The following is a 12,438-nucleotide window of genomic DNA, read 5'->3' as shown; positions in this document are numbered from 1 at the left end:
GCCTTAGATGGTGGAGAATAGATAAAATATGAATCCATCCCTGGTACAGGTAGCTTAATTTTTGTGTCAAATGTGGGTGGAGCCAGGAGCCATGGCACATGCCTGTAATCCCAGCTATGTGGGAGGCTAAGGCAGAAGGACAACAAGTTCAAAGCTAGCCTGGGCAATTTAATGAGACAGTATCTCAAAATAAAACAAAAAAATGGGCTGGGCATGTAGCTCAGTGGTAGAGCACCCAGGTTTTCTACCCCCAAGAACCCAAAAGGGTGGGGGGCAAGCATGACAGTGTGTGCCTGTGGTCCCAGCTACTTAGAATGCTGAGGCAGGAGGATCGCTTGAGCCCAGGAGTTCCTGACCATCCTGGGCAATATAATGGGACCCCCATCTCTAAAAAGAAAAAGTGGGTGGAGAGGCTTGGGGATGTAGTTCAGTGGTAGAACACTTGCATGAGTGAGGCCCTGAGATTTGATCCCTAGCATGCCAAGAACAAAAACAAAATGCACCTCCGCCTCCCCTCAAGCTCATTCTTACTAGGTCAAAGTCAAAATACAGATGATAAGGAGAACCATACCAGACAGGGTGGAGAAGCCCATTCTGGCTTGGGACCTAAACTTTGAGGACTGGGGCTTCAGTTTCGCTTTTGTGGCAGGGCCACATGTGGATCCCTGATGCTGCCCTTGGAGGGGTTAGGAGGATGTTGAGAGTGAGACAGTGACTCTGGCGATGCTGCCCAGGGAGTGGCTTTGTTTTGTTAGGAGGCGAAAAGGGGTGGGCTGTGGCTGTGTCCTGCTCTAATGTCTAAGCAGGAGTGTTTGTGGAGCCAACTAGACAGACACCTGGGACTCCTACCTCCTAGGTGGCCCGAGGCAGCCGGGATGACAGTTCTCCCCAGGAACCTTGCTACCTGCTGAGAAACATGATCAGCAAGTCCCGTGAGTGTTGTCCAGGGGCTCCCCCTCACTGAAGGATGGGCCTCCAGAAGCCAATCTCTGCAGCATCCTGGCACCCCCTGGGGGTGGTGGAGGGTCAGACTGGGAACCAGGGACCCTCTCTTCATCCTAAAGAACACTAGAAACATTCAGATCCCAGCCCTGAGCTAGGGCCAGGAGAGGGCCAGAGACTGGGTCTGCTCAAGCTGGGGGTTGGAGGGTCCCAGAATGGGGCAGGTAAGAAGAATGGGGCTGTACCTGCCTGTTTCTGCCTTTAGCTCCTCTGTGCATGTGCCCTGCAGGCTGGAAGCTCCTGGCCATGTTGGCTCTGGTCCTGGTTGTCATGGTGTGGTATTCCATCTCCCGAGAAGACAAGTACATTGAGCTGTGAGTGCATCTGTATGTCCTTTCATTGGTTCTTCTCAGGGATGGGGCATTCAGGGCAGGGTTAGCAGGGCAGGAGGGTTCTGAGAGCCAGGTCATGACTCTTCCTCTCCAACTACTAGGACAGAGTCCTTCCATTGAGGGTGGGTTGCCATTGCAGTGGGTGACCATTGCTGTGGGTGGCCATTGCTGTGGGTAGGATCTGGATGATTCCCCTGATCCCCAAAGGGAGTGCAGGGGCAGGAAGAGTTGGATCCTTAGTGATTAGAGTTCAAACTAGAATGTAAGTTGAGGAGCCAGGGATGTTGTTCAGAGGTAGAGTGCTTATCTAGCATGCTTAAGACCCTGGCTTTGATCCCCAGCACTGCAAAAAAAAAGGATTTGAGCTAAAAAGTTTCTACCCTGCAAGTCCCATCTCAGGGCTTTGAGACTTGTGTGCCATGGGGGAGGTAGGGGCTGCCTGGAACCCTGACCATGGGGCCCCAGATCTGACTGGGGCTCCCTTCTCCTCTCTGTCTCCAGTTTTTATTTTCCCATCCCAGAGAAGAAGGAGCCGTGCTTCCAGGGTGAGGCAGAAAGGAAGGCCTCTAAGATCTTTGGCAAGTAAGTACATGAGGCTGAGGGGAGAGGACAAGGTATGAGGAGCGCCAAAAATGAGGGCTTCAGCCTCAGTGTTGGCTGGCTGGGGGAGGGGGCTGTGCTGGTGGACACAAGTTAGGCAAAGCCAGAGGGTAAAGAAAAGACCATGTAATATTAGTCAGAGACCTGACCCTGCCCTGGCATCTAAATTAATCCCCTTTTCATCCCTACCCCATGCAGCCACTCCCGAGATCAGCCCATCTTCCTGCAGCTTAAAGATTATTTCTGGGTCAAGACGCCATCTGCCTATGAGCTGCCCTATGGGACCAAGGGAAGTGGTAAGTTTCTGCCCAGCTTAGCAGATATAGTGGATCATGTTGGCCACACTGATGCCTGTTCTTTGCCAACCACTCTCTCTGTGCCTAAGTTCTAAGCTGGGCCCAGGCATCAGGATCAAGGTGGAAGAAGGATCAGTGCTCTAAGGAATGGAGCAGGGTAGGCAGCCTTCAGGATGCTGGTGACTGCTGTCTCATTCCTTTCCATTTGTTCTGTTTGTAGAGGACCTGCTCCTCCGGGTGCTAGCCATCACCAGCTACTCCATACCTGAGAGCATCCAGAGGTAAGAAGATAACTCCTCCTATTCAAGACTGGGTCCTCTTCCTCTTTCCTGCCCCAGTGTGAAATTGTCATGGCTCAGCACCATCCCAGTGAGCCTCCTGTTGAGGGTTCTCTGTGGCAAATTTGATCCTCCTTCCTAGCCTGCTTATCTCTCGGGGATATAGGTATGCCAACCCCCACAGCAACCTAGACTGGGCATCCAGGTGCCAGAGGATGCTGAGGGTATTTCCATGGCAATAGGCAGGACTAGGCTCCCTGCAAGGGAGCTCTGCATTGGTCCCATTGCATCTTCCCTCCTTGCCTCTCTGTCATGTTCTGCTCAAGGTAGTTACCTCTCCCTTTAAGGCCCAGAATTACAAAGTCATCATGATCATAAGCAGGGCTACTTGGTGATGCCTGCTCCATGGGGACCAGGGGCTGCAGAGAGTGGAGGAAGTGCTCCTGAGATGAGCCCCAGACAGATCCAGAGCTGTGAGAGTTAAGTAGAGCAAGGACTCCTGGGTTTGATGACTCCTCTTCCCATGCAGTCTCAAGTGCCGCCGCTGTGTCGTGGTGGGCAATGGGCATCGACTGCGGAACAGCTCCCTGGGAGATGCCATCAACAAGTATGATGTGGTCATCAGGTGTGTATGGCTGTCCCTTCCCAATTCTATTGGGACGCTGGGTATCCCAAGCAGGGGACTGTAGATAGGTGGGGAAAGGGAGGCTCTAATAACAGGCTTCCTTTCCCCTGCCCTAGATTGAACAACGCCCCAGTGGCTGGCTACGAGGGAGATGTGGGCTCCAAGACCACCATGCGTCTCTTTTACCCTGAATCTGCCCACTTCGACCCCAAAGTGGAGAACAACCCAGACACACTCCTGGTTCTAGTAGCTTTCAAGGCGATGGATTTCCACTGGATTGAGACCATCCTGAGTGATAAGAAGCGGGTAAATGAGGGATGGGCCCATGGGGACTCTGTCTAAGTTAGGATCTCACGCTCCACAATTCCTGTCCTGCAGCCCTAAAGGTCTGGTGATTGGACAGCATGAACCAGGCTCTCCGAGGTCAGTGCCTTAGGCTTCCTGCCAAGGGCAGTGTCCTTCAGGGCTTCCGATAAACTACCCAGTAGCCTGGCTCAAAAACCTGTAGGAGTCAGGCAGTGGCAGCCAAAGGCCCTCCCACACTTGAGGAGTCTGGTACAGGAAAGCTACCAGAATGTGTCTGCCTATGTGAAACATGGGGGCAGAGGCACCCTCCAGCAGTCACCTCCAGGCAGCGAGGAGCAGGCCAGAACAACAAGCTGTGAGCCCTTCCAGATGGTCCCCAGAACGAGCCTACTCCCTCACCTTGCCATCTGGTTGAAGCCTGAACTATCCCATCTGGCATTTTTGCCAAGTGTTTAGACAGCCTAAAGCTGAGGCCCCTTCTTCCTGTTTGAATATTTAGGTTGTTGGACCCCACACTCTACATACCTTGTCACCTGGCCTCCCTGAGGTGGTACCCCACTTTTCGCCTGCTCCCTCCATCTCTGGCACAGGCCACCTCCCTTCCCTTTTACCTGCACTCCCAAGGCCTTCTGCCTACAATTGGACCCCATGCTGATGACCACAGACTGAGTTGGAATGGAGAAAACAGGTGTTCACCCACTCTCATGTCTCTCCCTTCCAACCCCATCCCCCTAGGTGCGAAAAGGTTTCTGGAAACAGCCCCCCCTCATCTGGGACGTCAACCCCAAACAGATTCGGATTCTCAATCCCTTCTTCATGGAGATTGCAGCTGACAAACTGTTGAGCCTGCCAATGCAACAGCCGCGAAAAATTAAACAGGTGACGATGGGCTGGTGACAAGAAGCCCAGGCCTGAGGGTTGGGGTCCTGTGGAGGGGGTGGGGAGTTGACACAGAGGGATGTGGGAGCAGGGAGAATAATAAGAGACAGCAACTTACACTTGACCTTCAGGAACAGACCTGTAATTAGAGGTAGATATATTAGCCTGTTGTGGCAGGGAGAGTTCATGCCTTGGGGAATTGTGGGGCATCTCCACAGGGGAAATGAGCAAGAGGTATGTGTTGGATTTGGGGGCTGGAGTTAGAGGGTGGTTTTGGCAGGCGCTGGTCAGAATTTGTAAACTGGGAGCTGCTGGAAGAGTCTCTGGTTCTATCTTTGGAACAGCTTAAGCCTGTGTAGAGTTGTTAGATGCTTAGTCTGTGATCTTATCTCGGAACATATTGGTCTGATTGAATTAAGAGAGTCTGAGCTTTAGCAGTCTGCCTTGCATGTCATGGTTTGCTATGTTATGTCACAGAAGTCGTGGTATAGTTTTGTGAGTCACAGTTTTGATTTCAGCTCTTAGTGCCCTGAGGTCTTTAGCTAGTAGGTTGTAATCCACTTTGTAGTTTCCCAAGAACTTATCCACATATCTTATACCCCCTCAGGGTGCTGTGCGGGTTGTTGGAGGGAGCAAAACCAACTGTCATAGACAGGATTCTGAGCTGTACCTCTTACTATATAGCACTGGGCAGTTCTACCACTTGGTCCCTCAGTTTTCTTGTCTGTATGATGGGGATAATACTCATTCTGACTTTTAAGACCATTATAGAATTTAAGAAATGATTAATTACGTAAAATGCCTATCATGGAAATTGGAATGCAGTGCTTCCTCAGTAAATATTTTCCAACTTTTGAATAAATGCCCCCCCTTTCCTGGTATTAGGAATTGAACCCAGGGTGCTCTACTGCTGAGCTATATCCCCAGCCCTTTTCATTTTGAGACAGAGTCCTGCTGAGTTGCCCAGGTTGACCTCAAACATGTGATTCTCCTGCTTCACTTCCCCTGAGTTGCTGGAATTACAGGCATGTGTTATCATGTCTGGCTAATCATTTTATTCTTGACTGAATATCTACTGTTACTCAGTGTCATGTGTTGAATGTCTACTTGTGTGATTGCTCAGTGCCAGGCTCCAGGCCTGTATTCTTGTGAGAGAGATGTGCTCCTTGTCCTAAGGAGAGGCATTGTAGCAGAATGAGCCTCCAGGTTGCACTATGAGTGATAAAATGTTGCAAAGGCAGTGGGACTCAGAAAAGGGGCACACTTCTTCTGCAGGCAGTCTGGGGGACTCCCCACAAGAAGTAGTACTGGGGTTGGCCTGGAGGGATCATGGGGCCCAACAAGCAGGGAACTGGGGAAAATCCTTCCATTTGGCAATACCAAACTTCTCCTCCAGCCACTAAGTTGTTTCACTGCAGGTGGAATTGAGGGGCAGCAAGAAACACCGTATGCCATGGGAACATAGACTAGAGTGAAGGCTAGAGAGAGAGGTACAAGGAGGTAAGTAACGGAATCCAGCGCCTAGCAGTGGGAAAGGAAAAGGAAGGATTGGACACAGACTTGACATTGTCTTGGTTTTTTCCTTGCTGCCTAACTGATTACCATGAGCTTAGTGGCCTAAAATAATACTCACATATTAGTTCATATTCCTGTAGGCTCTTTTTAGGGTGTCACAAATACTGGTCACAAGAACTGAGTTCTTGTCTGGAGGCTTTTGGGGAAAAATCATTCCAAGTTCATTCTTGCTGTTGAGAGAATTGGGTTCCAGTGGTTGCAGGACTGAGGTCCCCATGTCCTTGCTGGCTGTCAGCTAAGTGAGGGATCCATATGGCAAGAATCATCAAGCCAATGACTTCAAGCAGGATAAATCCTTCTTGTGCTTCAGATCTCTGACTTCTTTCATCTCTGACCTCAACACCCAGATTTAAAGGTTTAGGTAATTAGGTCATCCCATCAGGATCATCTCCTCTCTTCTGGCCAGCTCTGCCATGTAAAGTAACATAATGAAGCATAATGTATTTATCCTGTAGGCAATTTTCATCTACCTTTGAGGGGAGTAGATTATACAAAAGTGAGATTCAATAGGGATCCTCCTAGGATTCTGGAGTTGAAAGGTATATGACCAGTTCTTGGTTTCCAATTTGGACAAGTGGATGGATGGTAATATATTTAATTAGTTCAGAGAATGCAGGAAAGAAGAAGAGCATGGTGAGTTTGAGGAACCCATGTCCAGGCAGAATTAACTAGGAGATGGCAGTATGGTTCTGCAGGGCTCAAACTGAATGAGAGACCGCAGGGGGCGGTTAAAGCAACAAGGGTGAAAAAGAGTCGAGGCAGGGGACAGAAATGAGAAGACCAAGAGCTCTAAAGGGAAGCTGGAGGAAAAACTTGGAAAACTGTCATTCAGGGCTGACACATCAGAAGGTAGTTCCCAAATGGAGTGGGCAGCTGAGATGCTCTGCAAAATAGATTGTTGGAGCTGAGGAAGGCAAGTCGTGTGAAGTCTGAACATCAGGTTGCCCATCCCTGTGGATGAATTAGAGGTAGAGGAAGTGAGGTCCTATAGTGGTTGAAAAGTTGGATAGGAAAGGTATTAATATCCCCACTTTATAGAAGGGGAGAGCCCATCCCATGAAGGGTCACATAGCAGATCCCTTCCTCCTTTTCACAGAGTTGCTTAATAGTTGTAAGCCTTAGTTTTTCTTTCATAAAATGGAGCTAATACTAAAATAGCAAGTGTTTTGGGGAGGACTAGTTGAGATGATGTATTACATACTATGTTAACACTTGACATAGTGTCTGGCACATAGTAAGTACTCAAAAAGCAATAGTATTATGACGATTGCCATTATTGTCATCCTGATTCCCATTGTCTTCCTTCAAGGACCAACCCCTCCCCCCAGATATGTGGAACTGTATGATCCATTATGGTAGCCACTTGCGACATGTGGCTGCTTAAATTTAAAGTTTAATTAACTTGGGCTAAGGGTATAGCTCAGTAGACTGCTCCAACTAGAATGCATGAGCTAGGGGGCAGCACATACTTGTAATCTCAGAGAGTTGAGAGGCTGTGGCAGGAGGCCGGTCTCAGCAACTTAGTGAGATCTTGTCTCAATAAATAAAAGGGCTGGAGATGTAGCTCATTAGTAAAATGCCCCTGGGTTCATTCATCAGTACCAATACCACAAAAAAATTTAATGAATTAAAATTTCATAGAAAAAAATATCTGCTTCTTTATCTGCACTAGCCCCATTCCGGTGCTCAGCTGGCTAGGAGCTGTTCTATTAGTGCAGAAGAAGCACATGTCCATGACTCCAAAAATTCCATCAGAGCACTGACACAGAAGACAGGGGAGGAGCAGGACACCCTCTGATGCCTCCCCTGTTTTGTCCCTCAGAAACCAACCACAGGTCTGTTGGCCATCACCCTGGCCCTTCACCTCTGCGACTCAGTGCACATTGCAGGCTTTGGCTACCCAGATGCCTACAATAAGAAGCAGACCATTCACTACTATGAGCAGATCACACTCAAGTCCATGGCGGTAAGTGGCCCTGCTTGGGAGTTCCGTGGCTCAGATGGGTCTGGGGACCAGACTACAGAGAGACATTGGGTGAGAGAGAGGTGAAGGCACCCAGAGGTGCCTCACTATGAGGTCAGTCAGAGTCAGAGCTCTGAACCCCTGGCTGGTATCTTCTGTATTTGGCCACGTGTATCTGCCTTCCTTCCAAGAGCCAACACAGGGAAAGACCTCCCAAGAAGTGTGGGGCCATGGGGAAGGACAGGGAGGTCCCTGGGAGCCCCTCAATGTACTTCCTTGGCTGTCTCCACAGGGGTCAGGCCACAACGTGTCCCAAGAGGCCCTGGCCATCAAGCGGATGCTGGAGATTGGAGCTGTGAAGAACCTCACGTACTTCTGATTTAGGCCAGAGCTGTAACCCTTGAGGGTTGCCTACTCCACTGCCTGAGGGACCCCTGTCCATGGTTGCAGGGATGCCTGGTGCCAGCACAACCCCCTTGAACTCACTCTCTCCTGTTTGGGGAGGGGGGTCTTGGAACTGGCCCAATCTGAGATGAGGCCATGCCCCTGGCTACCTGAGGGGTCCCAGATCCAGTCATGGTATAGGCATTGGGACCACAGGGACCTGGCCAAGCCAGGGTACTTGTTGCTGAGTACCCTCTCTGCTAGCACCAAGAGATTATTTAATGGGCTATTTAATTAAGGGGTAGGAAAGTGCTGTGGGCTGGTCCCATGGCATCCAGAAAAGGGGCACAGTACAGTGTTCTGCCCACTTTTTATAAAAACTTACTTGTGATGGACCCACCAAAGCCTAGACCCAGAGCTGGCCTCCCAGGAGGGCGAGTCAACAGCAGTGGTTGGGTGTCCTCCAGAGAGGAGCTGTTACTTCCCAGCCGGACTGGGAAGAGCATGGGTGAAGGGGTTCTACCAAGAAGGGGACCTCAGAAAAAGAGGTTTCAAACCTACCATTAAAATATTTTTCCTAAAACGGAAGCAGGTGTGAGACCCCGTGTCCTTTCAGATTGGGGAGGACACAGATGGGGGTGTGACAGTGCACCCAGAGCAGGACATTGCCATTTGAGGAATAATTATTACTGAGACTGTGCCCGGTGCCCAGTTGCATAGTATCACCAGGCACAGCAGGACAGCAAGTGGTACCTGGAGTGACCTTGCTGTGGACACCCAGCCTGCACTCAGCATCCTGGTTTACTTCCCAGGAAGAGGGAAGGAGGGGGAAAGAGGATGTCTGATGGAGGGGTAAAATCCTTTCCTGTCTCCTCTCTCCCTCACCATTCTTCAATTACCAAAAGCTCATGCTGGGAAGTGCATGTTTTAAGGACGGGGTGGGGTCAGACAAAGCAAGCCAATTTTCCCTTCTCAGATTAAGTGGGAATCATAAAACAGAGTTTATGGAAGGCCCTGCCAGTGGCACAGGCTGCCAGAATTGGAGGGCAGCACCAGAGGACTCTGGCAAGGCCTGGCAGCCAGCCTCCTGGCCAGGGGATGAGACAGTTTCTTTCCCAAGTCCCTAGAATTCTAACAGCCCTGCCGTTTGCCTGTATCTCTGGCTTTTATTCTCCATCTTCCCAGTCCCTACTCCACTGCCAACTGGGCCTCCTGCCACCTCCACAGCTGTTCCTTTACATCTGGAGCCAGGAGGGAGCATTGGAACTCCCCGGGGGGATTGGAACTCAGCTGTGTTCCTGGCTTTCTCGGAAAGCCTTGAGGTTTTGAGATGAGCCAGGCTGGGACGGGAAAGATAATGAGGGACAGGGGTTTGAGAGGGACAGATGACACAGTTCTGGACAGAGTGTTGGAGTGGCTTAGAGAGCAACCAACTTCATTCTTCAGAACACTTCTGAGGACTATTGCAGAGAGTGGAATTGCCCGCATCTCAGAAGCCTGGCCACCTTGTTAGCTGCTCTCCCCCTAGAAGGATGGGGGAATTCTGAAAACAAATAGGGCCCTGCAACCCCAACCCCCTCCTCTCTACCCCCACAGGCAAGCATTGTCTTCCAGGTTTTGTCCTGGGGAGGAAACTTGCTGACTCCAACAGAGTTGTGAATGTGTGTGGGGGGATCTCAGTTCTGTTTATTCCCAGATGCTTCTCATGAGGATATGCAAGGGAGTGTCTTGTTTCCTTGTCCAAGGCCATTGAAAGTGGCTGTCTGTGCACAAGATCCAGCCGTCTTGGACTGAGGCCACTGTCTGATACTGAACGTGCCTAAACTTGAGCCAGAATCCAACACATAGGGACTGGGCAGACCCTTCCAAACTCCACACACTCAGACATGGGAGTATTTAACATTCTTGTCAGGTTGTATGGGACAGTCCTTCATGACTGCACACAGAGAAGAGTGTATGGGTGTGTGTTTGTACACCCACACAGGCCATTGTTTGCTGGGGGTAAGCATAACTTTCTTCAGGGTACCCCAAACCCTGTACAGGTCGAAGCAGTGCTGAGTGAGGATTAGTGCTGGGAGAAGAGTTTGTTGGAGTTGTCTGGTGTTCTGGGAAAGAGACTTCCAGTCTTTAGTTAGCCCAACCAATGTGAATGGACTGCCTGCCAGCCTGCCTGGTGCTGATTAAACTAGACACTGAAAATGCAGCAAGAGGGAAAGAGGAAGGAGTTGGAAGTATGAGAATGCCTCAAGAAAACTGGGTTCCGCATCAAGCTATGCCATGACACATAATTGCCTCTGTTCAATCTTGAATCCATCGGTTCTTGACTTCTGTTCCAATCACTGCATTTCTTGAAATAGGAGGGTAAGTCCAGCCAATGAGAACTACTTATCTCAGAATTACCTGTGGTGATTGAAGAATGGAAATTCCTGGGTCCTAGACTCCTGAGGGTGGGGGGGCAGAAATCTGGGGTTCTAACAAGCCTCAGAACCCCTGCTCCAGCAGTGTAGATGATCTCCAGGGACGGCTTCACTCTCCGGTCTGGTCTGCGTGTAAAGCCCATCCTAATCTCCAGTGCCCTTGAACTGTGTTAATGAGGCGCACGCACAGGTTTCGAAGCCAGCGGGAGGGGTGGTGTGTGTGTTTGTGTGTGTCAGCGGGGCGGGGCCGCGCATGCGTCATCGGTGCCTGTAGGTGGTGGACAGACGCTAACTCCCGCACGGTTGGTAGCCTCCCTCAGGTCCCTAGGGGCGCGGGCCCTGGCTCCCCGCCTCAAGAGAGGCCGGCGCCTCCCTGGCAACCGGCTCAGGGCCCGCGCCGCTCGGCACGGGTTTTGCACGAGGTGCCGGCATTTGCGAGAGCTGCTGGCTCCCGCCTGGGCTTTGTCACGTGACCCACGGACTTCAGGGAGACCCGGCTGAAACTTGGCGAGCGAGCGGGAGAGACCCGCACCGTCCAATTTAGACTATAAATGCAGCCCTTCACAGAGAGAGAGAAACAGGCCCAGCGAAGCGAAACCACTCCAGGCGCAGGACCTCCTTCCTGGGGGAGGTCTTTTATCTAGCCCAGGAACGCATGTAAATGATTTTTATATTCACATCACATGGCGTTGTGCCTTAACTTTGGACACTTAGGGGTTTTATTTGCACTTCCCAAGGACATTAATACATTCAAACGCTTTCCTCCAGAGACTGTCTAGCTTACAAAAAGTTTGAGCTCAGAAACAATACTGTCTGGGAAGCAATGAAATAGAGCGCGCGCAAAATATGGTTGGCTCCCCTCCCTCTCCTATCATTTAATTAGTCAAGTAGACCTCTGCTTTTCCATCTGGAAAATACAGATTATGCATGCCTGTCTCACAATGAAATTTTAAGGATCTAATGGGAACACGTAAATATATTTTGTAGACTGGAAAATAATATAAACATGGGATTGGAAAGCTGCCTGTGTAATGGAAAACACTTGGGGAGCATTTGAAACAGGTGAGGTACCCAATACTTGCCCAGGTGCGGAATAACGTGGCTGGATATAGAACTCTTTAAATCATCCACAAGCTAGGTAGAGGAGGGTGGAATGACTGGAACACAGGTTTTGCATAATCAGTGAGCTGTGAGTTCAAGCTGCTCTCTAGCAGTAGTTTTCAAGTTAACGTCAGAGACCTTAAGGAGTACAATAGTCTTTCTTGATGCTGGGCAGTGGCAGTAAACTGAAGCTCCAAGTAAACCGCACCGGTAGGAAGGGCAACCACACAGACTCTACAGCTGCTGTGTTGTAATCAGATGTAATAAATGCCCTTTCAGTGTAAGATATTTTCAATTTACAAGGTATTTGCAAGTATATAACCCCATCAGAGGTCAAGGGCCATATGAGCCTGTGTTTATGGTTAAGTCAGCTTTCCTGTCCAGTTCTTTCTCAACAAAAGAACTTCACTTGTTAGAGACCTTCGGGATTCTGTACCCAAGAAATCAAATGGGGAGATGAACCTTAAGTCTCATAAGATGACAGATTTGGAAGAAGTCCAGATGACTTAGAAGGCTCTGCTCCTTCATTTAAAGGGATGGCAGACTTTGAGAGGCAGCTAGGAGACCCTACAGGGCTGAGATGATTAGTTGGCTGCTGTTTCTTGCCCTGTATGAGGTTCCTAGGGAAGACTAACAATTTCAAGTATACTCTCCCGGTCAACAGAGCCTTATCTTCTTAT

At 49.9% G+C, this 12,438-nt stretch overlaps 1 protein-coding gene across 6 annotated transcripts in view; it reads left to right on the top strand.

Annotated features, from left to right (window-relative positions):
• St3gal4 (ST3 beta-galactoside alpha-2,3-sialyltransferase 4) overlaps positions 1-8,795 on the top strand; it is a 49,106-nt gene extending 40,311 nt beyond the window's left edge. For 3 of the 6 annotated variants that reach the window (XM_076843570.1, XM_076843569.1, XM_076843567.1), the window contains 10 exons: positions 857-932; positions 1,208-1,316; positions 1,836-1,916; positions 2,133-2,230; positions 2,451-2,511; positions 3,038-3,133; positions 3,250-3,439; positions 4,175-4,318; positions 7,716-7,859; positions 8,149-8,795. In XM_076843570.1, the coding sequence (XP_076699685.1) occupies positions 917-932; positions 1,208-1,316; positions 1,836-1,916; positions 2,133-2,230; positions 2,451-2,511; positions 3,038-3,133; positions 3,250-3,439; positions 4,175-4,318; positions 7,716-7,859; positions 8,149-8,235 (1,026 nt within the window). In that variant the 5' untranslated portion in view covers positions 857-916 and the 3' untranslated portion in view covers positions 8,236-8,795. The remainder of the gene's footprint in view (positions 1-856; positions 933-1,207; positions 1,317-1,835; positions 1,917-2,132; positions 2,231-2,450; positions 2,512-3,037; positions 3,134-3,249; positions 3,440-4,174; positions 4,319-7,715; positions 7,860-8,148) is intronic. The other 3 variants (XM_076843568.1, XM_076843573.1, XM_076843571.1) reach the window with 3 other exon arrangements.
• Positions 8,796-12,438: the final 3,643 nt, after the last annotated feature.

Source organism: Callospermophilus lateralis, chromosome 2 (genome assembly GCF_048772815.1).
Source record: "Callospermophilus lateralis isolate mCalLat2 chromosome 2, mCalLat2.hap1, whole genome shotgun sequence".
Lineage (NCBI taxonomy): Eukaryota > Metazoa > Chordata > Mammalia > Rodentia > Sciuridae > Callospermophilus > Callospermophilus lateralis.
The sequence above is the reverse complement of the archived record's forward strand: the minus strand, read 5'-3'. Positions and strand labels throughout refer to the sequence as shown.